Below are 22661 nucleotides of genomic sequence, written 5' to 3'. Positions count from 1 at the left end.
TATCTGTGAATATCCCCGTGGTATCCTCATCCATATCCCCTACCAGCCAAGTCTAGTGCCGTAATATCCCTTGACTTTTCATTATATCATGCAAGAACCAGTAACTAAGATCCTGGTATCTTTTCTCTAACCAGTACTTCCAAAGCCGCCAGCGCCGCGAACGCTCTCCTCGAGCTCCTGGACCTCGACAACCTCGGGGGTGTAGATGCGCTCGAGGACAAGCTGAGCGATGCGGTCGCCCTCCTTGATCTCAAAGTCGGACTCGCCGTGGTTGAAGAGAAGGACCTTGACCTGGCCTCTGTAGTCGGCGTCGATGACGCCAGCGCCCGTGTCGATGAAGTGCTTGGAGGCGAGACCAGAACGGGGAGCAATGCGGCCGTCTGTTGGATTCAGTCTGGTCAGCAATCCATGTCGATTTGCACTCTGTAGATAGAGTTACTCACAGGTGCCAGCGGGCACAGCCATGCTAATGTCGGTGTCGACAAGAGCCTTTCCCCGGGCAGGAATCGTGGTGTCGCGCGCAGCGTAGATGTCGTAGCCAGCAGCAAAGGCGCTGCCGCGAGTAGGCAGCCGGCCCTTGTCCGAGAGCTTCTTGATCTGCAGAGCGGGAGGTGCTTCCATTGTAGCGGCGGTCTTTACTCGTTTGGCGGGAGGGGAGGAGATGGTAGCGCTAGCAGCGTCGGCAGTCATGATTGTCAAAGGTGAAAAAAGCTGGGAATTGTAGAAGGGGGGATTGAATATCTAGAGGTTGACAGTGACAGGGGAGTTTGACTGGGGACCGATCTTGGTTGGGAGGGAGACGCGACGCGGACCACGCGTTGGGCCAATTGACCAATGAGAGGGCTAGGGTGTTAAAGTGGTTGCTTCTCTGGCAACCAGCATCATGGAAGCGATAGATGGGATGAAATAGGGAGAACTCTAGGCTATTAGGATCAAAGACCAGGTAGGGTGATTTTTATTTCTTGTAGGATATGTCGCACTGTATTCGGTTTGATGCGAACATTGAAGTAAAACTATGTTCTACGATATATGTCCAGGATGATTATGGATGGCGCTCAAGCCTCCAAATCTCGTCCAAAGTCAACCAGTCTAAGCCTGGTTGCATCTCGAGGGTGAAACTGAGCAACCTTGGACCTCACCAGGAATCGCGCCGCCGCCGACTCTCGCGGCAACCGCACATACGACGCAGAATTGTCGCCGTTGGCCTCGGCGAGTGTGTTGAGGAGCTCCTCGACCAGCTGCCTCATCTCGGCGGCCGCCCCTGTGACCTCGTCCTGGCGTCCCCCGGTCTCGTCACCGGCCTGGCCCCAGATCTCGTCTATCCTGCGCTGCCGCTTATCGTCCTGGTCGGTCCCTTCCTTGGCTTTCTTCAGCTTCCCCTGCGCGTTGAAGCCCGCGGCCAGATCCTCATTATCGATATCCATGAGGTCACCAACGACTGGGCCACCCAGCTCTTCTGCCGCGAGCATAGGGGCCAGCTGGTTGTCGATGAACTTGAGGAGCACCTTCATGAGCTTCGATGTCTCCCTGTCATAGCTCTTCTTCTTGCTCCGGAGCTCCTGCAGGCGTTCCCTTGCCCCTTCTGCTGGAGTGACATTGGTATTGGCGTCCAGTTCATCGCGTAGAGACTGGATTCTTGCGCTCAGAGCTTCCCCGAGCAGGTTCTGGTCCTTGAGACGCGCTTGATCAGCTTCGAGCTGACGCGACAGCTGCTCGTGGCTAGCGCGTTGCGAGGCGAGATACGCATTGCTTTCTTGGATGGTCTGATGAGTCTTGCGCAGAGCCAGCAATGCCGGGAGCAGAGATCCTGGAGCAGGCAGAAAGGGGTCGGAATCCGTCACCTCCTTGAGGGCCGTCTGGATGACCCGCGCCTGACCTGCTACCGACTGAGGGAGCACACCATGGCCTGAACGGAGCTATTTGTCGGTCAGATTTGATGAGCGCTGTAAGTAATGGGAATGCCATACTCTTTCCAAGTCGGTCTCGTGCTCGCGGACTTTTTGCTGAAGCTCTTTGAGTGTCTGATCAAGACTGGCCGTATACGCCTGGGCCTCGGCGCGCTGTGATCGCTCATCCATGCTTTCTGGAGGGTGAAGGAGTGGTAGGTAGCTCCACCGGAGCTATTTTTACACTCTAGCAAGCAGACGCTGCAACAGGACGGTCCAGAACGATGTGGCCGAGAATTTCGCGGCCTGAAGGAGGATGCGCCTCAAATCATGCGAGTTGGGGGTCCGGCAGATGGGAATGCGCACGCGAGATGCCTGTGTATGGTATCAAGGCTGCCTCACGTGAAGGGCTTTCTTGAGAGTCAAGTGGACCAATGTGAAGCCTCTTCTTTGGTTGTTTGCCTGGGGGACACACCGCTTGGAGGAGGCAGATTGGATGGTGCCTGGGCGTGTGTTTATGTGATACTCGGTTTTGCGCGCGTCGCAAAGTCGCAGTGGGTGAGGTGTGGTTTACAGGTATGTACCGTGCGCTGCACAGTCAATGGCCAGACAAGCAACCTACCGATGCAGAAACCACGAGACGCAATGGACCTGATACGAAGCAAGCACAAGCTTTGGACTGAAAATCCCATCAATCGCAAGAGGTTTGTTAATTCGGGCTTCCCTCTCGTGTCACGCCATTGTCCAGTGTTGCTTACTTTGCTCAGCAATGCAAGCTTGAAACGACGGTCTCAGTGGCTCTGAAAATCACGGCAGCCTTCCTGGCTCCCCGGAATTTAGGGCGCCGTGGTGTAGGTAGCCAGGCTGCGGAGCTTGGCTTGTGCAAACTTGATCACCCTTGGCCGGGATAACGAGAGAAGGAGAGATCTGGAGGAATATTAGAAGCTAGATATAAATAAAAGACAAGTTCAAGTTGTTTATACCTCTTTTTCTCAGGATATCAACCTGAATTGACTAATACAACCCCTACCACCTCTCCGCACTGTGCCTCTGCCGTGGCTTGCTAGGTAGGGGCCCAAGCTCTCTCACCAGCGGGGGCCGCACGTGACCCTAGGCCAGCGCATCCCCGTCCTAGGATTCGACAGAGAGCGATTTGGTTTCAGCTGCTGCTTCTCCCGCCTTCTCCCAAACTCTCCTCTCGCCCCAACCCCATCCATCGATCGCTCGACCTCGTGTCATCTCTCTCTTCCCTCCTCCCCCCATTCCCTTTCCATTCAACCCGTGAGGTTTCTCATCTTCTGCCTCTTGAGCGATTATCAGTAATCGTCTCTGAGCGCCCCTTGTTCTTTTCTTGTCCCTTTTTCCTCCCTTTGGATTGGTCATCGCTCCTCCCCAGCCTTGGCGCCTTCGTTTCGTTCCCTTGCGACACACACAGGCAAACAGAGGAGAGTCATCGATCCAACGACCCTGCTCATCTCGCTGCGCTCCCGTCCTCGTTCGCATTACTGTCCACGGTTCGCGACGCGATATCCAATCCCATCGAGGCGCTGCGACAACCCGATCGAGCACGCGGTCAATAGGTTTGAGCTGAGCACTGTGCCTCTTCCTTTCTGCTTTTCAGAAGTCCGTCCCAGCATCGATCGCTTCACCTCCTCCTCACAACCACTCAACATTTCAATCAATCACAAGCCATCATCTATCTATCTGTCTCCGCCCTTCCTCCTTCCCGCCCACCGTCTAGGAGATCTTCCCGGGCCCCCAATTCGACGCCCGCTGAAAGAGTTCTGGAACGCGCCCTGACCTGAGCCCGACTTCTCGAATCAATCCCTTCTCCTTCCATCCAGCCCGCTCTGTTCCAGCGCGACACCAGTCACTTCACGAATACTTCACCGAGTCGCCATCCCATCGAAGTCACTACACCAGCACGTTTTCCTTCGAAAACCCCTGAGTGTATATAAGACAAGCAAGATCAGCAATAAACAAAGTTTCGTACTTTCGACTGTACCTGGGAAGAGTACGTCCGTGAATTATCGTTTACATCCAAGCAAGAATGTCTGCCTCGCCATCTCAACCCACCCAATCGGCCAAGCGCCCTCTGGAGGAGGCCTCATCGCCTTCGCGCGCTGGCGACCAGCCTGATGCCAAGCGACCAGCTCTCGACAAGATCAAGCACGACGAGGACGCCGAGGTCCCTGAAGCTCCCGCCGACATCGCCGCTGAGGACCGCCACGCCGACGACAAGGTGAATGGCACTGCCAAATCCGAGCCGGATGACGATGCTGCTGCGGATCAAGGGTCCGAGACCAAGACGGCTGCCGCTACTGCCGTCGCCGCTTCCTCGTCCAACGCCGTCAGCTCGGCCACCGCACTCGATGAGACAACCTGGATCCATATTCGTGCTGTCATCTCTAGCCCGGAGGCAGCTACCGTGATTGGAAAGGGAGGCGAGAACGTTTCCAACATCAGGAAGCTCTCCAACGCCAGGTGTACTGTCAGCGACTATCAAAAGGGCGCCGTCGAGCGAATCCTCACTGTCAGCGGAATAGTGGACGCTGTAGCTAAGGTAGGATTGTCTCCCATGTTGCTATCGCAAATTTGTGACTAACATGATTCAAGGCATTCGGTCTCATTATTCGAACCCTCAACAACGAGCCGCTGAACGAATCATCAACCTCGTCCTCCAAGACGTATCCTCTGCGCCTGCTGATTCCGCACATCCTGATCGGTTCCATCATCGGTAAGGGCGGTGCTCGTATCCGCGAGATTCAGGAGGCCTCTGGTGCCCGCTTGAACGCGTCGGATGCTTGCCTCCCCATGTCGAGCGAGCGATCTCTGGTGGTGATGGGCGTTGCTGATGCTGTTCACATCGCGACTTACTACGTGGGTAGCACCCTTCTAGAGCAGCTCAACGACAGATTCGGCGGCCCTGCTGCGTCCGCATACGCGACCCGAAGTGGTGCCCCTGCAGGTTCCATTCCTGGAGGTATGCAGGTTGTGCCATACTGCCCTCAGCCGGCCTCGGGCCACTACGGACGAGGCGAGAACTATGCCCGCCATAACGACCGTCGCTCGCACCACATGCCTCCTGCGCCCTACCCTCAGCAGTACCCTCACGCCGCGGCCCAGGCCAACCCAGCCATGCCTATGCACTATGGTGGTGCGCAAGGAGGAGGTGCCTACGGAGCCGCCCCTCACGTTCAGCCTCACATGCCTCCGCACACGGGTCCTCAGGCTCACGGCGGTGCTCCTCAGGCTCAGCCCATGGGTGGCGCGATACCCGGCGGCCCTATCACTCAACAGATCTACATCCCCAACGACATGGTTGGCGCTATTATCGGCAAGGGCGGACAAAAGATCAACGAGATTCGGCAGATGAGCAACAGTGTGATCAAGATTAACGAACCGCAGGACAATAGCAATGAGCGACTCGTGACAATCACTGGAACAGAGGAGTGCAACCGCATGGCTCTTTACATGCTCTACTCTCGACTTGGTGAGGTTCAAAACAGAACTGGCAACAACTAAGCTTCTAACGTGTGTGACCTTGATAGAATCCGAGAAACACCGTATCTAACCCTTCATTACGCGAATACGACAAACATTCCACTACGGGGCGAACTGCGGACGACGATGATTTCGGTATATCTGAGGGAGCAAAGACGTTAAAAGGGGGATGAAGCATGTTTTGACATTCTGAGCTGGGGAGTTGGTTTGGAGCGGGTTCGAGTACGGAAAGGCCAGATCGAATACCCGCAACGGACGACGTACGGACGATGATCGATACGCACGCGGCAAGCATAGCATTGTGCTTGAGGCCAGGCTTCAAAGCAGCAAGCAGCAGGACGGTCTAGGGAGGGTGGAATGGCATAGAAATGGTGTCAAAGGATGGGTTCGCATTTCATCGGGACGAACAAACAAGCAAGACCGGGATGTTTGGTAGGGGAGCCGGGAGCATCTCTGTAATAACTGACAGCTCCCGAGGTATCTGCTTTTTTACGGCGCATTGACTTGAGTAACTCTTTTTTTAATTCACTGATGCAAAAGGCCTTTGGTGACGCATACCCAGGTTGGTCTCATCTCATTGTTTTTGTTTTTGTGGTTGATATAATACAAATTACACATGGTATCAAAGCAGAGAGCGATGCCGCAGCAAGCCTACTCGAGCATGTTTATCTCGAGAACTAGATTACATGAAGGGGAACATGGTACTAGATGGTACGTGTCAGTCCTGTTCATGATGTGGGCGCGAGAGCAGAGGTCTTACCATCTCCAGACTCTTGTTCCGAGCAAGGAGGTAGAATACATTGTCGTCAATGACTGAATCAAGATTAGCAGTGCCACTCAGCAAAGCGCATGTCGTTCCTTACCACTTCCAACATTCTTGTGCTGCAGATGGGCCTCCTTGCTATCCCAACCTAGGAGCAATCTTGAAGCAAGTCCAGGAATCACCGATGGGTTCTCATGCTCGGCCTGGACAAACTGGCCATAAGCCAGACCATGGAAACCCGCTAGGCCCCCGGCGTCGCAAGCCTCAGCGAAGGGCTTCATATTGTTCTCGGTGAAGCTCTCGTCTGCGCCCCAGCACGTGCAGAACTCAGTGATGGGAGCAGCAAGTGCAGCGCCGACATCGCCTGTGTACTCGGCGGCAGGGCTGACGATGGGATGCTCTGCCAGCAGGGCGCGCAGCGAGGCTTTCCACTCCGTTGCGGCGGAGCTCGAAATGAAGGCGTCGTGGGCGGCGCGTGAGGCCCAGCGCACGCCGAGGACCCAGTGGTCGGGCTTCTCGAGCGGGTGGCCTAGATGGACGGACTCGACGCCTGGGATCGCCTTGAGCTGGTCGGTGACGGAGGATAAGGCGGCGGGAGGTGAGTCAGGGGAAGTTACGAAGATGGGCTTGAACTTGATTAGGAACGACTCGAAGATGGCGGCCATGATGACTATCCGATGGTGGGTTAACCAGTAGAACCTAGTTCGTAAGAGTTGTAGATGGTGTTGTAAGGCTTGGAGCTGGTGCTGGGGGGGGTCGATATGGATGACAAGTCGTATAAGATGACGTGACACGCCGATCAAGCAACGTAGGCTGAACAACTGGGGAAGCACAAAGGCATCTGTTCTGTTTCATCGAGGCACACGAAGCTGTATATATTTACGGGGAGACGTGTAATGAAGTAAATGAGCTGCCACAGGTGCCCTCATGAGACTACGAGAGAGTTTCACGTGGGCGATTTCCAAATACGATTCTACGAGAATGTTCCCGAACTTCCGAGATGAGGGGAACCGATGATGCCCGAGCTAAGTGATGCTTGGATGGGTGGTGTGTCAAGCTCGGTGAGGGGGAAGGACCTTGTTTGTATGGTGGCATGGCGAGGGTTGAAAGCCGGAGATTTTTCTTGCAAGGGGTGTGTATGGAAGGAAGCTTTGTTCCCCGCTCTCGCAGAAAGGCGGCTCAGCTAAAAGGACAGCTTGGACGGGAGAGCTCTGTTTGGTTCACGAGAAGCTTGGATGGGATGTTACTTTGGGCGTGTGAGGAGGGGGAATTCAGTGGATGAACTATGATGCTACAAAGGTCCGGGATATGATGGACAACATGTATGTGTAGCTATGCTGTTTCATCGGTCAGTGGTTTCATTCAGCTCATCGATATCAAGGCAAATATAGCCCTACAAGACGAGTACTGTACGGCACAGCTGCCAAGAACGGAACGGCTTCGATATTACTAGAAGAAACCCCCCCGGAACTGGCCGCGCCACTCTCGGCATGGTCGGCCCCACTTGCATGGGCCCCACCACGCCGGACGCCGTACCTGAGATGAACTGGAAGGAAGGAACGAAGGGGTACGAAACAACAAGTACGGGCAAGGAAAGAACCAGGCAACAGGGAAGTCGCAGGGGGTGATACACAGTAAATAATAGTCAATTATGTTTTTTCTTTTTTTTGCTTCAAACCTCCCCCACACAATCATATCGAGAAGTTCGCTCCCTTTTATCGTCTTGTTTCTTTTTCCTTTCTTGTCTCGGCTTATTGTCATCTCTTTCAACGCTTGTTAGCGCCTGCCGCTAGTGACGGATGAGATCGTCCATTTGACGGTGTCTGGCTCAGCATCGTAATTAACTAATATCCTGCCGGTCCATCATCAGCCGAGCCGAGGCGCGCCGTCCTCCCACTTTCCCTCTCTTCGACCACGTCGTCGCATTATTGCGAGTCTCGCTATTCTTTTTTTCTTTTCTTCTTCCCCTCCTCTAGGTAATAATACTCGTCTTCATAATATCTCGCCTACATCCCACTATCGTCATGGTCATCTCGAGCGACACCACCGAAAATGTCACCACGCCTACCGCGACCGTCATCCCTGATGAGGATCCTCAGGGCCTCCCGACCGAACTCAACCTCCTGACTCTCAACTGCTGGGGTCTTCTTCACATCTCGACCCTCCGCGCGCCTCGGCTCGACGAGATCGGTCGTCAGCTCGCCATTCTCGCCCCCATACCTCATATCGTAGCTCTACAGGAGTGCTGGACTCAGGAGGATTACCAGGCGATCCGCCGACATACTCGCCAGATTCTCCCCTATGGCAAATTCTACCACAGCGGCGCCTTTGGTGGCGGTCTAGCCATCCTCAGTCGCTGGCCTATTGAGGAGAGTACCATGTTCAAGTACCCCCTCAACGGCCGCCCGACTGCCTTCTGGAGAGGAGACTGGTATGTTGGTAAAGGTGTCGCATGTGCCAAGATTCGCTATGGACCCCGAAGAAAGGACGTTATTGAGGTCTTCAACACGCATGTAAGTCTCTTATTGTACAGGCTTTGGCGCATCTGGCCTTTGGTCTCTGCAGCCTTGTTGGACCCCTCCAAATATTCTATCAGTAGCTGACTCGATCGCTTGCGCAGACTCACGCCCCTTACGAGCCTGAACCCAAGAGCACCTACATCTGCCACCGTACCGCCCAGGCATGGGAACTCTCCAAGCTCCTTCGCGGCGCCGCTGAGCGCGGTCATCTTGTTGTCGCTATGGGCGACTTCAACATGCTCCCCCTATCTCTCGCCCACCGCCTTATCACCTCACACGCCCCTGTCCGCGACGTCTGGCGCGTCCTCCACCCTGACAGCGCACTCGGCCCTGCTCACCACCCCGCCGAGAAGGCTCGCCGCCGCCCGATTCCCACCGCCGACTTCAACCTCCTCGAGAATGGCGCAACTAGTGATTCCGTCTACAACACCTGGCGGTGGACCAAGAACCAGCAGAACCGTCTGAGGGCAGGTCAAGCTTGCGATGTGTCGCCCGATGCTATCGATCCCCGTGGCAAGCGTCTCGACTACATATTCACCTCTACAGGTGTCGAACCTGATGCTCCAGCCACGACTCCAGGATGGATCATCAAGTCGGCCATCGTCTCCATGACCGAGCGTCATCCTGAGCTCCATTGCTCGCTCTCGGATCATTTTGCTGTTCAGGCGACCCTCACCCGACACACCCCTTCGCCAATCTCAAGGCCAATTGGACCTCGCGTCGAAACTCCCTCGGCTGCTCTCCAGACTGGCGCATACCTAGCTCCTAGTAGCCCAGCTAGCAGCACTCATTCTGCAGATGCCAGTCGATCTCCCAACCCTGACGACCAGCTCCATCACGGCCGGTTCCCGGATCACGATTCTCTCCCCATGTCTGGTTACGACGACGTCTTGGCCATGATTCAGTCGTATCATGCCCGTGAGATCCGCCAACGCTACTGGCGCGGTGTTCACTTTTTTGTTGCACTTCTCGTCTGGCTCGCCTGTTTGGTCGCTGTCTGGTTCAGCCCTGGAAACTACGTCGCTTTCATCCTCATGCTCATCAGCAGTTTGGGCTTAGCTGCTGGCGTAGTCGACGGTCTGCTCTCCCTCCTTTTCTTCTCCTGGGAGATCAGGGCCCTCAAGGAGTTTGAATGGGAGATCCGCAATGCCAAGGCCGTGGCAGCTGGTGATCTCGTCGCCTTGACAGAGGCTGAGACTCAGAACAGTCCTGGACGAAGACCTAAATCATCTCAATGACGGAACGATGTTTTGATCGGATTATTACCCTGTTAATGACTTTATGGTTCAGGATTCACGAACGCAAGGATTTTAGGATAAAACACGGCGTATACTACTACTAAAGCAAAGCTTGCTTGATAATTTCTAATGATAATAATACCAATAATGATTACCCAAGTCCAATTCTCGCTCTGGCCCCTACCTGTGACCAACTCTTCTCCTACGTCACCAGAAGAGGTCTTATCTATCAATGTTCCAACTCGTTTCCTGAATCCGACGGTCTCAGGGCGATATATCCTCCAGGCCTCATCCTTCGCCAGGTGTACCCTATGAAGGCCGTCTCTCTTCGAATCTTCATGACTGTCTTTCTGGTATCCTTGTCTCGGAGAAGCATGTCCCGTGGCCGCCTGCGCTCCTTGTGGCCATAGAATCTCACAAACTGCTTCAGCGCAAGCTTTTCGTTGGGTTGGAGCTCTTTGGAGGCATCGAGATCGCGGTCGATACCTCGAAGTTTGGCTGCGTCAAAAGGTGTCTTGACAAGCTCCATGGCCTTCTCTTGAACATGAGTCTCGAACCCACAGAGTAGGGTTCTCACGTCCTCCGAATTCAGGAACACGCCCGAGGGCATTGACTCAGACCAGTCTTCGAAGGGCTCCGACTCGTCGAAGTAGTGAGCGTCATCGTCACCCTGTAGGTGCGGAGTGAAGGGGGGCGGCATGGACTGCAACCGATCCCATGGGATATTCCTGAACCACCTATGCGCCTTGATGTCTTCTGCATCGTTGGCAAAGACATAACGTCCGACATACCCTGTAGAACGAGTGCCGTCGAACGGGGCACGATATTTCATCTGATACTTTCTCGAGCAAAGCCGGTACTCCTTCTCCTGTATCAAGCGGCAGATGAGATCTTTACATTTTTCGCTAACCGCAGGCCGATGCGGAAACGAGAAGTGATTCTTGAATTCCTAATTTTCTGTCAGTTTCACGCTGTAGGCAGTTCCTCAGAGTTTGGGCGCACTCACCACAATGTTTTGTTTGGTCTGCTTGCGCCCTTCCTCGGCCAAAAAGGGTGTCTGCCCGTAGAGGCATTCATACAGGATGATGCCGATGCTCTACTAGTCACATCTCCCGTCGTACTGCTGGCCAAGGACAACCTCCGGGGCCATGTATTGGCTCGTCCCAACAACCGACCTCGCCGCAGTGCGGTTGCCATGCCGGTTTCTCCAGCCGATGAGGCTCTGCAGGTCCTCGTCCTTTGCCAGGGGATACTTTCCATGCCTGTCCAGTCCTGATACAAGAGACTGGTACCATTCGAACTGCTTCAGAATGTCTTTGCTGCTCTTCTGATCAGCCTCGTCTCCGTTGATATTGATCCCCAATCTCCGAACGAGAGAATATCGATGACTGTTGTAGTACGCAGCATCATGGGACCAGTGGTCATCAAACGCAAGCCCAAAGTCGGATATCTTCAGGTGACTAGACGCAGATATGAGAAAGTTGTCGGGCTTGATATCTCGATGGATAAAGTTGAGGCGATGAGCCTCCTCCACAGCAAGAATCATCTCGGCAATGTAGAACTGCGCAACATGCTCCCGAAGGATATTCTGGCGAATGAGTAGTCCCAGAAAGTCACCTCCTGGCATGTATTCCATAACCAAATAAAGATTCGCAGCATCTTGAAAACTGGCTATCAATGGAACAGCCCTGTCAAGGTACAGGTTAGCCAGTCACTATCAAATCGGGGCTTTCAGGCCACTAACCATTGTGAGCCCTCGGAAGCAACCAAGAAGTCCCTTTCGGCCCTCAGATGACCTTCTTGGCTGTTGCGTAGCATTTCCGATTTTCGGATAACTTTCATGGCATAGACTTGTCCTGGGAAAGCATGTCCAGGAGCAGGCCTCTCACGTACCAATCTGACAACTCCAAAGCTTCCCTTGCCCAAAATCTGCAGTGGCTCGTAGTTTTCGGGAGACGGGTTACCGTCCTTTCTGCCAGCAGGTGAGATAGCTCTGGACTTCATCGCCCGTAGCTCTCTCAAGTGCCACGTCTCCTGGCAGTCGTTGGATGCCCGGATCACCTCCTTCTGGTCAGGGGTCAAGTAGAGACAGTGGCACAACTGAGATTCTAAACATTGCCGCCTTAGAGCACGGGTATCGGGCTTGTAGAGAAGCTCATTGAAGTATGTTTCGAGGAATATTTTGGCAGCGGAAGCTCTCTCGACAGTTGCGATAGTGGGCCGAGCCTGTACAACACCAGCCTCGGGGATGGTGCTGAGAGCGCGGCCTTCTGGACTTGACCGAGTCCACGGGTTTCGTCTGTGTCGTCTAATGGCAGTTTCCTTATTCCATTGTGAGGAACTGGAATCGATCGACGTCTTTCTTGTCGAATTGTCACCCACAGCTGATATCTTGTCACTTACTCTAGACGAACGTGGAGTGTCTAGGTCGCTCGAGTGGGCGCTGTGCAAGACCAGAAGCGAGCTCCGTGCCCTCTTCAAAGGGCTTCGCTGTACGAGCGTCGAATTGGAGTCCAAGGCCGCAGGATTGAGCCTAAGCTTTCGAATGAGGTCCTTGGCGCCTATGCCTTTAGGGGTGCGTTTGGAAGATTCCTCGGCGTGGCGTGGAATAGCATTTTTAGTCAGTACAGAGGCTTTAGTCGAGTCCGCAGGGGCTATATTCGAATCTGCAGAAGCTTCGGGGCCTGCGTAAGGCAGATGAGCATGACGTCGCAAAGTAGCAGGTGCTGGGTCTCCTTACCACTGCGACTGCTCCTCCCAATCGCCCTAATGACACCGCGAATGTCTTTCCATACTTTGGAACCGGTACGGCGCAGGCCCATGACGTGTTTCCCGTCTCCATCCTCTTCCCCATTCTAGGCGGATCCTAGAGGAGATGGCCCAGGAGAATTCCCAGATTCACCAGATGAAAAGTGTAGTAGTTGATGACTTGTTTTCTCGACTAGACTTGGGCCCATGATCCTGCAGGGTAACTGATGCTGAAAGCCAGTGTTGATTGAATGCTAGAATTATTGGGCTGCTGGGAAAAGAAAGATGGGATTATCTAGCAAAGAGAGAGACAAAACCTGGCCGCGAGCTTACGACCAATTGTGCAAAACCGTTGTAGTTAATGGTGTGTGGATGGACAAGGTTGAGTGAGTTGAACAACCAAAGTTGAAGATATCATGAGGCGGTGCCTTCCTGAGCTATAGATCACCACCCTAAAGGAAAGGCGCGACCAAGGCCATGCATCACTAAATGCACACATGCAAAGTCCAAGATGAGAAGGACCAAGGCACATGTTTACTTGCAATTGAGACTTGAAAAGTCATGGTGGGTAAGAGAGAAAGAAATCAGAGTCTGTATTTGCACAACCTTACAACCAACCCTCGAACCATCCGTTTTAACTAGAAAACCACAAGACTACCTAACCATCTTGTGGGCAACAAACGCAAAAAGATCCCTTTTCTTGCCATACGCCAATTCCATGCGATGCAGGTCCTCGCCCCATCATCCCTGCTTGCCGCCGATGCTGCTCCCCGTGTGTTCTTCTATACAAACACCGGCTCTTCGCAGAAGGCAAAGGTCTAGGGCTCCTCATCATAGCATGCAACATGACATTGGCCGAGCAGTAGATGGGAACTTGGAAGTCCCACGAAACACGGCCAAATCCGTACTCATCAACTCCTCGCAAGACTCGGCACCGGGCCACAGAAGGGGTATTAGTACATGCGGCCCGTGACGAGCGGACGCTGGATTTTGCCTTTGGCATCTATCCGCGCCCTCACTTGATCTCGAGGAGCTTGACGTCAAAGGTCAATGTGCTGTTGGCAGGGATGCCAGGAAGGCCTCGGGAGCCGTAGGCAAGGTGGGCGGGAATGGTCAAGCGGCGCTCACCGCCAATGGACATGCCGACGACACCAATGTCCCAACCCTTGATGACCTGGCCCTTGCCGACCTTGAAGGAGAAAGGCTTGCCCTTCTTGTTGGCTACCGATGTGTTAGTCTATGACATCCTGATCACGAATCGAGCTGATACTCACCATCAAACTGCTTGCCGTTCTGGAGCTTGCCAATGTATCGGACACCGACAGTGTCGCCGTTCTTGACGGTGCGGCCGTTGCCAATGGTTCGGTCGTCGACGGTGACGCCCTGGACAACCTTGACGCTGGGGGTGGCCTTGGCCTGCTTGGCCTTCTCAGTCGAGCCGGTAGGGCCCTGCTCGAGGTTCTTGGCGAACTGAACCTTCTTGGCGTCCTTCTTGTCCTCGGCGGCAACAGCCTCGCCCTTGTTGTTCTTGAGCTTCTTCTGCTGCTTCTTGGAGAGCTTGGCATCGTCCTTGGCCATAAGCTCATCAAGACCCTCGGTAGCCTCCTCAGCGGAGCGCTTGTTCTTGCCCTTCTTGACGGGCACCAGCTTAGGAGCCTCCTCCTCATCAGAGTCGATCTCCTGGATGCGGGGGTCCTCAAGGCCGTCAAGCTCGTCGCTCTCATCGCTGTCCTCGCCACCAAGCTCGTAGTCGAGCTCCTCAGGGTCAAGGTCGTAGTCATCCTCATCCTCATCATCCTCATCATCATCGTCATCCATGATGTAGTTACCGGTGAGGTAAACGGTGTGGGTACCGGTAACGACGAAGAAGACCTTCTCACCGTGGTTAACGGTGATGTCAAGAGGCTGCTGGTAGTTCTGGAGGGTAGGTGTTAGCTGGCTGCGTTCAGAAGAGCACCGGACACAATTGACTTACTCGCTCGGTGTCGAGAGTGCAAATGACAAAGTTCTCAAGGTCGGCGCCCTCGCTATCGAGGTCGCTGTCGTCGTCCTCATCATCCTCATCAGAGTCCTCCTCGACGGCCTTGCCCTTGCCCTTATCCTTGCCCTTGCTCTTGGGCTTGGCATCCTCCATCTCCTCATCCTCGTCAGACTCGGCCTGGGCGGACTCGATGAGCTTCTTGATGGCTTCGGCCTGCTTCTGCTTCTTGGACTTGGCGGGGTCGCTGGGGCCACCGTTGGCCTCCTCGTCGGAATCAGACTCATCGTCCTCTCCGGCGAGGAGGGCCCTCAGGTACTCGTCATCAACCTCATCGTCCTCGTCCTCGTCATCAAGACCGGGGAAGGCTCGCTTGACGAGTCGGAGGGTGGAGCGAGGAACGGCGGGAACGTTGCCCTCACCATCAGCCTCGGGCTCCTGGGTGGGATCCACGGCAGCCATTGTGATGCGGAACTGCAATTTTTCACGGTTAGCAAGTCGAGCTCCAAAGGGCGAAGCGACGGTGTCGCAAGTGTCGCGACAAGCCAAAACAAGCCAGCGCATTGCATCGCATCGAACCAGCCGCGTCGTAGGAGGCAGGACGGCAACTCACAGAGGCAGGAAACTCCATGGCGGCAGGAATCAAGATCTCGCCAGGCGGGACCTCGAGGCCGTAGACGGGACCAGGAACAGCAGACATCTTGGATATGGGATATTAGGAGTTCGTTGATGAAATGAATACGGTGGATGAAGAAATCGTGAACGAAGGGATGAACCTCGCAGAGAAGCAGGAGAGAGAAGAGGGTTGGTTGAGATGGATGGAAGTTGAAGAGGTTCTCGTTCACGACGGACGAAGAAGAAGTCGAGAAGCAACTGTTAGAAGAGAGCTCGAAATTTTTTTTTGGGGACGAGCAGGCAACCCCACCGCGCAAAACAGAAAGCACCAATCAGAGGCCGCGATAAGGTCCTTATCGCGACGGGGCGGTCGCTGTCTCAGCAACCAGATGGTCTCCGCTGCAGTGCAGATTTTCCCGCTGCAAGTTTCCACCACGGATGGAACAGACGAACACTCTGAAGCTAACAAAAAGACGGTCAGTTACGAACCGAGTACGTACTTCTCAGCCCATTGTGGCCTGCTACCGAGTCAAGCAACGAATGCTCGGAGCCGCCGACGTCTTTTCAAGCCTGGAGATGGACATGGTGAGCTCCTGATGGAGTCAACTCATCCACCGATCTCTACCTAGGTATCCATTGACAACCCAGATTATTAAATGCAACAATGATATTCAAGAAACTCACTAATTAACACGTGCCAAGTTACCCTCCTTGATCAAACACTGCGCTGTCCTCTTCTAGCTCGCCTTCGCCTTGCCCTTCCCCAAGCTCATGAACCACGCCTTGACAATCTGCCAAGCCACTCCCAGCACGAACCTGTTCTGTCCCTCGCCATAGATCTGAGATCGATCACCCACGTCGGTCAACATGGCGCCCATCTCGGCTACGGGGCCAGGCCAGTGCTTTGTGCTCGCACGGGCGTACGCAGCCATGAGGTCGTTGCCGTTGGTCACGCCGCCTGAGAGATTGCATTAGCCGAGCGTCGTGATTTGGGTAGACTTGATCAAAACTTACCACTTGACCATAGGTTGCCGTCTTGAACCCATCGGTACTTTTCTCCCACCAGCTTCACCTTTGGATGTCTCTTGACCATCTCATTCTGCAACCCTCTCGGTCCACTCACGGTCTTGCCGTCCAAGATGCCCGCCGCGCCGCAGAGGAACACGCCCGTACAGACGCTCAAGACATCTACACCCTTGACGTGAAACTGATCCCTCAGCCACTTGGTCGCGCCATCCCCAAACGTGGCGCTCGGGTCCGGCCCAGGCACAACAACAATGTCCAGCTTGCCTGGCGCCACGGCCTCGTCCTCAAAGGTGTGCGTTGCCCGGATCGAAAGGTCGGCTGTTAAGGGCACGTCCGGGAAGAGCTCCGGCGATGTGATGTAGATGATCTTGGTGCTTGGTGCCAGTTCGGCGATGTGCGCCGGGAGGTGGGGAAGCCCGCCAAGGTACTCCTTGGACATGGAGGCGAGCACATCGACAGTCGCAACGTCGAGGAACTGTGCGCCTGTGGGGATGAAGACGCCGATTCGTAGCTGTTTGGATGCCATGGCTGTAGTTGATATCTCTCCAGACTTATTTACTTGCCAGTTGACAAGTCGTAATGGGGCAATGATGGTTGAGAATTTCAATAGCAGGACACAGAACCAGATTATTGTATTATATACTCGGGCTTCTTGATTCAAATTACTGACGCGTCTCCTGACCTCTTATACTCCGATCCGCTTCGTCCTGGAATCAACTCGGCATGTAGAGGTTGGAGTGGTTGCAAGTCTCGATTCTTCAAGTGCTGAATTCGTCTCTTGGCGTTGCTGTGATTGGCTGACTTGGCTTAACATCCGAAGCACTACGGAAGTTCAATGTCAAGTCGGCGCCGACAAGCTCCACTCACCTCGAGCAACCTCCGATCCATGCTCCACCATCATGAGACACACTTCATGTATTGCTGTTCTCGAGTGCTGTCATACCAGGCGGTTGTTGAAGCAATGTTCACTACCTAGGCGTGTGCAATCAGATCAGTTATTAATGTATAGGGTGATAAATAAGTTGGAGTACCATTCATTAATCCATCTATACCTCTCTCGCCTCAAAACCAAGAGGCTTTCTATGCGAACACCCTGAAATGCCTACATGCCTGTTCTGTGCCTTGAACTCCGGATGAGCCTCTCAGAAAGAGATCATCAACTCCTAATCATGCCTTTATCAAGTCTACCCACACAAATAACCAAGTCATTATGCCATGCGATACAGGTGCCCCTGCCGTCGCGCTATCCATCGTCGCTCATCTCACGGTCATCGAAAGTCTCTTCATGCAACATCCGAGTCCTCTTCATTATTTGATGCTGCTTATCTCATCCTCTAAGCCATTTCGTCCACCCTCACGATCGGTATTTGTCGTCGTGTTGCCTTCTTGCTTACAGTGTAGACCAAATCTTGAGCCCACAGCTGGCAGATCAGGGCCTGGGCGCTGGGGATGGTGCCGTACAGGGGAGCAACAACGGGAATGACAAGGTAGTCAACCCAGTTCTTTCCAAGAGATCGCCGAGAGAAGTTCATCTCGCTGGCCAATCCCGCCTTGACCATCTCCCTCTCGCGGCTTGCCACGCCGACCCGGTGGAAGCTCTCATATAGGAAGACGTAGATGCTGATCTGAAAGAAGCCAAAAATGCGGATTACGTTGCACCAGCTGAAAATCCAAGCAAGGTCATGGGGATCTTCATTGCCTTCTGTAAGTTTGACATAGATAGTCGAGGCCAGCACCAAGACAGCCATGTGAACAGGGAGGAAATGCGCTTCAAAAAGCCGATGCATCATGTAGAAGACGTGTTCCCAGTGCGGTTCCTTGATAGTGTCCTTGGTGATGTCTGAGAAGATGCCGTTCTCACATGGCTGGTCATTGCCCTCACTTCCAAGCTGGCTCTCATGGATGGCGAGGCTGTTGGCATCGGCGAAAGTGCAGTGAAGGGGTTGATATGTTCGAGAAGTCTGCTTTCGGTCCTGCCACATCTCAACCAGGCTGCGAAGTGCGAAACCAGTGTCGAGAGCTCCCCACATGTGACGGAGGGCCTGCTTGTACCGGGCTCGGACGTCGCCCAAGGTGCTGCCTCCACCAGTGACGTTGCTCTGGCTGACGGGGCTGTGGATGACGCGACTAGTCAAGTTGCCATTGAGAGTGAAGAAACACTTGATGTACATGTGAAGATCTTCGCCGATGGCTTCGCTGCCACAATCCCACCCACCCACACGATCAACCAGATCCAAGGGGAGGGAGTAGACAGATGTGGGAGGGGAGATGGTAGAGCCAGGGTAGAGGCCTGACATGCCAGCAGCACACCAGAGAATGTCAGCCACGCGGACAAGGGCGGGAACCGCGTGTGCGTTGCGGTCGAAAATGACAGGAGCCGAATACACCGTCGTCAACGCAGTCTCAGGGTAGGACAAGTGCATGTTGGTGAGAATTGTAAAGTAGCCGGAGGAGAGGTGGCTGTCGGCTGGATGCACAAACTGAGTTAGTAAGGGTCTCTGCAGTTAAAGGGGCTTCATGGGGCGGATCTCACCATCGATTCCTGTGATAATGACGTTCCTCCTCACTCCCATTGAGTACTTTTCGCTTAGCTTGCGCGCAGCCCAACCAATGTTGCTACCCTTTCCTGCTGCTTCACCAGGGATGTCTGATGGATGAAGCGTAAAGTCGATTGACCGGAACTTTTTGGCAAACTCCTGAATCAGACCCAAGGCCTTGCCTTCGGCATTGGCCTCGCGCTGCTCCATTCCGAGATATACCTGGGGGAAACAAAAGGTTAGCCGCTTAGGACATAAGAGAAAGCATCGTGGCTCTGGATCATAGAAAACGAGGCAGCTGACAGCGGCAAAGGAGAAAACTCACATCATACGAGTCCTGCGCCTGAGGGTGAGAAGCCAAAACCTCGAGCGTCTCTTTGAGGGTGTCGTGCTCTTCCTTGTAGTTGGGAATGACGATGGCGTGGATAACATTGTCACCAGCCCCAGACACGCCGTCTGTGTAAAGCTCAGGGTCAATATCCCCGGCCTCGCTAGTGGTCGAGGAGCACCCGCCATTGTGGCTAGAGATGAGGGTCTCTGAGCTCGATACTGACGTGTACGAGTCGCGGCGCGAGGCGAGCTTCTTCAGGTCAAGGAGCGAATGGCTCTGCGCCGCGCGCTTCAACGATTGCGTGAGGGTCCAGACAGTCCAGCACGCGCGGAGAGGAAAGACGCAGACCAGGACATGGATAAGGAGGCAATAGTATGAGAAGACGTAGGTCCAAATGCCCGCGCCCTTCGTAGACGTAGACGAGTAATACGTGCCCTGGTTGTTGGGTTGCTCATACTTGTATCGATGCTGCTCAGTGACCGACTCGCGCGATATGACCCAGTAGCAGAGCGCAATCAAAACGATCATACTCAGACCACCGGCGCGTTGAGCGCACCAAGTGAAGAGAGACATTTTCGAGACAAGAGCGCAGGAGCGCGCTCGATGGGAGAGGTTGAAGAGCGCCGAAAAGGCTCCAACTGCCAAAGAGGCAGCTTGTGGATAGACGACAACGAGGAGAAGGGAAGGGAAAGGAGGATGGGTTCTCACAACTTTTCACAGAGCAACAAGAGGAAGTCCCGCGGTGAGAGCAAGAGGAAGAAGTGGAAAGAACAAGGGAGGAGATGAAGAAATCTGGGACCGGTGCAGCTCGGGGAAGCTCGGTGCTGGTGTCCTCGCGTGCACCTGCAAGGCTGAGCTTGACGACGTCAGACAACACAGAACCTCCAATGAGTGAGCTACTACGGGGAAGCCAATATTAGTGAGGAAAGGAGAAGGTGAGAACGGGGAGGCGGCGTCGAGTTATCGGCAAAGCGAGCATCCAAGGGTCCAACACTAGAGGAGACAACAGTCAAGCCAAGACATCCTCACCACCAAGGTACTCCATGCGGATTCACACTATACCACGCGGGGGTATGGTTACCTCCCAGCTCATGCTCCATGCACACGGCAGTACTGTAGCCTTGAGCTCCTAACCTTGCTTGGCGATAACCAAGCAGGGCGGTGGGACGGGGGATTCCCAACCCATGATCAAATGTGCTTCCGCTATGAATAACAGAACCATGCCCTATCTCATGGTTAAGCCGATCTCGTTCTGAGCAATATAAGAGGTACACCGACGAGCCAATGCCAGCGTTAAAGGCCAAAGTACCGAGTAGTAGACCTCTGATACTTGGCTAGCAGAACAAACAGTCCATGGTGGAGGATGAACAAAGTGTGGCTGGAGAATCCTTGAAATTATGTGTTTCCCTTCCTTGAGAAAAGCCGGAAGCTGCTCATTTCGACCAGTCACAGACAAGTAGAGGCCCATGATTCGAGATGTGTTGCACAGGGTCCCCCAAGCCCTGTCCAAAAGATGCGCGAACCCAGATCCAAGCTGGGGTTGTCAGGTCCTTGTTCGAACCAAGTCTCAACCTCCAACTTCAAAGAAAACCACACAGACATTTGGATGAGATGACGTGGAGCTGACCAATGTGCTCATGTCCGCAAGCCAAGCACATTATTGTGCCTAGACAAGGTGGGCAGCTAAAATTTGCATGGCCACGGAGTGTAGATTGTGTTGTATAGATCGACGTACATCGAATTTCCCCTTTTGGCTTTTCCCTCGGACGTCAAGGCCTAGCAGAATCTGGATTTCCCATGTGGAGTCTCGACCCATGTGGGTTTCGGATAGGCATAATATTCGCATTGACTTTCGGAAACGAACTGCCAGCCTTTGCTCTGTGCTCCCTCTAGGAAGATCGGATCAAGGGTTTTTTTTTTTTTCGAATTCTTTCCTTGGCTAGATGGCGAAGGGGCTCGTTGGGCAGCGTTTCGCCGACATCCAGATAATGGAGATAGGCGATAATCGGGCTGGCCATGTTGAACCCTTCCCTGCTGTCGACTTGTGATAGCACTCGACCGCTCACGCGCCTGTCTGACCTGGGGCCGTCGCTTCGTCACCTGTTGAACATTATGGCATAGCCAATCAGCCGATCGTATGGAGTCCCGTTGCTCCAAAATCACCATCTTGATCAACTTCACATTCAGGAATGGACGCATTCCCCAGCACCCACGATCCTAATCAAACACAGATCACGAGTGACATGGCACTGGCCCTTGGTCTGCGTCTGCTCGAAAACGTTGATAAGCAGCCGTCTTTCACTGGCTCGAGGTTGTGTCCACGAGGCTCATTCGATTTGGTAGCCAGTGTGTGGCCGCTGTGACGCCGCCTTGGGACCGCTCTGGTTGCCGAGACATCGCTCGTCAATCGCAATGCATTGCCACAACACGCGTGTCTACCACTGGCTCTTGGTCCGTCAAAGCCATGTAACCGTTGGGCCATGGGCTCAAATTTGGCGGAGCGGGAGGGAGTAGCGACAAGCTCCTAAGCTTCTTTTTTCAGGCGCGTGAAAGACAATGGTCGTTGCGCCCGGCGATTGTGGGCCCCATTTAGTCGACACCAACCCATGGACCTCTGCCAGTCCCCCGTCGATGCTTGGCTATTATTGGCCCACGAGGCGTAGTGATTGGATATCTGCGCTTCTGCCAACCTCCCCCTGTTAATCGTCAACTCGCTGCGACCGCGACGGCGCGCCGTAACCGATGTTAGATGGATAATCGTCATGGTGTTGTGCTTGGGCTTCCGCCGCCACGACCCTCGGGAGATTGGAAGGCTGGAAGTCGGAAAGGCTGAAGGATTGTAGTCATCCCTCACCCTTGCCGCCTGAATCAATTGTTAGTGAATCAAGTCCCTCGAGATAACGAAGGCCTCATTCTTGATTAGCCCCCAACATCGGCGCCCATGTGGCGGTGTATAGAGAGGACCCGAGGAGGGGAAGGAATTGGCTGTTCAAGTGTGTCCCGTTGATTGCCGTCAAGGGTGCTCCCATGATGGGCTGTCGTGAACCATGGCAGAAGGTTCGGGTAAAACTGATAAAGCTGGTTCCTATTCTCTGGGAAATGTAAGTAGTTCCATTAGTACGTGAGAAAATCGCCCATCAATGCTCCCTCATGGTAGAACCTTGTTGATTTCATGTCGATTTCAGAAAACGCCGATGTGCGGCTGAGGGACAGTATTGGTGATCACGTAAATTATGATGAATCCTTGGGTATTTCGATAATCTCGAAGGGTATCTGATATCTCGTGGAGTGCCGAATCGATCCTCCCCCAAACGCCTTGCGCCAATCCAGAGTCCCTGCCTTGATTTGTTCAACTCGTGATCTTCAGCACCAGTCCTAGAACTATACGCACCTTTCTATACCAGCTCTTTCGCACTGGGCGGATTCGGAGCATCCGCCATTGGTAATGAACCCTTCATTGCAGTTGGATCAGAACCTGCCCCTTCAACCGTTTCCGTTCTCTTCGCGTTTTGGCTT

At 53.9% G+C, this 22661-nt stretch overlaps 9 protein-coding genes across 9 annotated transcripts; 2 read left to right on the top strand and 7 right to left on the bottom strand.

Annotated features, from left to right (window-relative positions):
• Nucleotides 1-126: 126 nt before the first annotated feature.
• NCS54_00079600 (Deoxyuridine 5'-triphosphate nucleotidohydrolase) lies at nucleotides 127-690 on the bottom strand (the record flags this gene model as incomplete). The annotated part of the gene is made up of 2 exons (XM_053146435.1): nucleotides 127-380; nucleotides 444-690. The coding sequence occupies 2 exons, from the start codon at nucleotides 688-690 to the stop codon at nucleotides 127-129; spliced, it is 501 nt and encodes a 166-aa protein (XP_053002410.1).
• A 365-nt stretch (nucleotides 691-1055) lies between these two features.
• NCS54_00079500 (Hypothetical protein) lies at nucleotides 1056-2078 on the bottom strand (the record flags this gene model as incomplete). The annotated part of the gene is made up of 2 exons (XM_053146434.1): nucleotides 1056-1916; nucleotides 1968-2078. 2 exons carry the CDS (start codon nucleotides 2076-2078, stop codon nucleotides 1056-1058), a joined length of 972 nt encoding a protein of 323 aa, XP_053002409.1.
• A 1858-nt stretch (nucleotides 2079-3936) lies between these two features.
• On the top strand, nucleotides 3937-5411 carry NCS54_00079400 (Hypothetical protein; the record flags this gene model as incomplete). The annotated part of the gene is made up of 2 exons (XM_053146433.1): nucleotides 3937-4449; nucleotides 4503-5411. 2 exons carry the CDS (start codon nucleotides 3937-3939, stop codon nucleotides 5409-5411), a joined length of 1422 nt encoding a protein of 473 aa, XP_053002408.1.
• Nucleotides 5412-6067: 656 nt separating this feature from the next.
• Nucleotides 6068-6818, bottom strand: NCS54_00079300 (ABM domain-containing protein; the record flags this gene model as incomplete). The annotated part of the gene is made up of 3 exons (XM_053146432.1): nucleotides 6068-6094; nucleotides 6151-6203; nucleotides 6254-6818. 3 exons carry the CDS (start codon nucleotides 6816-6818, stop codon nucleotides 6068-6070), a joined length of 645 nt encoding a protein of 214 aa, XP_053002407.1.
• Nucleotides 6819-8177: 1359 nt separating this feature from the next.
• On the top strand, nucleotides 8178-9910 carry NCS54_00079200 (Endo/exonuclease/phosphatase domain-containing protein; the record flags this gene model as incomplete). The annotated part of the gene is made up of 2 exons (XM_053146431.1): nucleotides 8178-8666; nucleotides 8774-9910. 2 exons carry the CDS (start codon nucleotides 8178-8180, stop codon nucleotides 9908-9910), a joined length of 1626 nt encoding a protein of 541 aa, XP_053002406.1.
• Nucleotides 9911-10139: 229 nt separating this feature from the next.
• On the bottom strand, nucleotides 10140-12732 carry NCS54_00079100 (Hypothetical protein; the record flags this gene model as incomplete). The annotated part of the gene is made up of 5 exons (XM_053146430.1): nucleotides 10140-10859; nucleotides 10917-11004; nucleotides 11032-11598; nucleotides 11655-12594; nucleotides 12651-12732. 5 exons carry the CDS (start codon nucleotides 12730-12732, stop codon nucleotides 10140-10142), a joined length of 2397 nt encoding a protein of 798 aa, XP_053002405.1.
• A 941-nt stretch (nucleotides 12733-13673) lies between these two features.
• NCS54_00079000 (FK506-binding protein) lies at nucleotides 13674-15336 on the bottom strand (the record flags this gene model as incomplete). Its single annotated transcript, XM_053146429.1, has 4 exons — nucleotides 13674-13879; nucleotides 13933-14575; nucleotides 14634-15110; nucleotides 15250-15336. 4 exons carry the CDS (start codon nucleotides 15334-15336, stop codon nucleotides 13674-13676), a joined length of 1413 nt encoding a protein of 470 aa, XP_053002404.1.
• Nucleotides 15337-15988: 652 nt separating this feature from the next.
• NCS54_00078900 (DJ-1 protein-PfpI domain-containing protein) lies at nucleotides 15989-16803 on the bottom strand (the record flags this gene model as incomplete). The annotated part of the gene is made up of 2 exons (XM_053146428.1): nucleotides 15989-16209; nucleotides 16266-16803. 2 exons carry the CDS (start codon nucleotides 16801-16803, stop codon nucleotides 15989-15991), a joined length of 759 nt encoding a protein of 252 aa, XP_053002403.1.
• An 808-nt stretch (nucleotides 16804-17611) lies between these two features.
• On the bottom strand, nucleotides 17612-19718 carry NCS54_00078800 (Glyco-trans-2-like domain-containing protein; the record flags this gene model as incomplete). The annotated part of the gene is made up of 3 exons (XM_053146427.1): nucleotides 17612-18744; nucleotides 18811-19036; nucleotides 19140-19718. The coding sequence occupies 3 exons, from the start codon at nucleotides 19716-19718 to the stop codon at nucleotides 17612-17614; spliced, it is 1938 nt and encodes a 645-aa protein (XP_053002402.1).
• Between the last annotated feature and the right edge of the window lie 2943 nt (nucleotides 19719-22661).

This window comes from Fusarium falciforme, chromosome 1 (genome assembly GCF_026873545.1).
Source record: "Fusarium falciforme chromosome 1, complete sequence".
Classification (NCBI taxonomy): Eukaryota; Fungi; Ascomycota; class Sordariomycetes; order Hypocreales; family Nectriaceae; genus Fusarium; species Fusarium falciforme.
The sequence above is the reverse complement of the archived record's forward strand: the minus strand, read 5'-3'. Positions and strand labels throughout refer to the sequence as shown.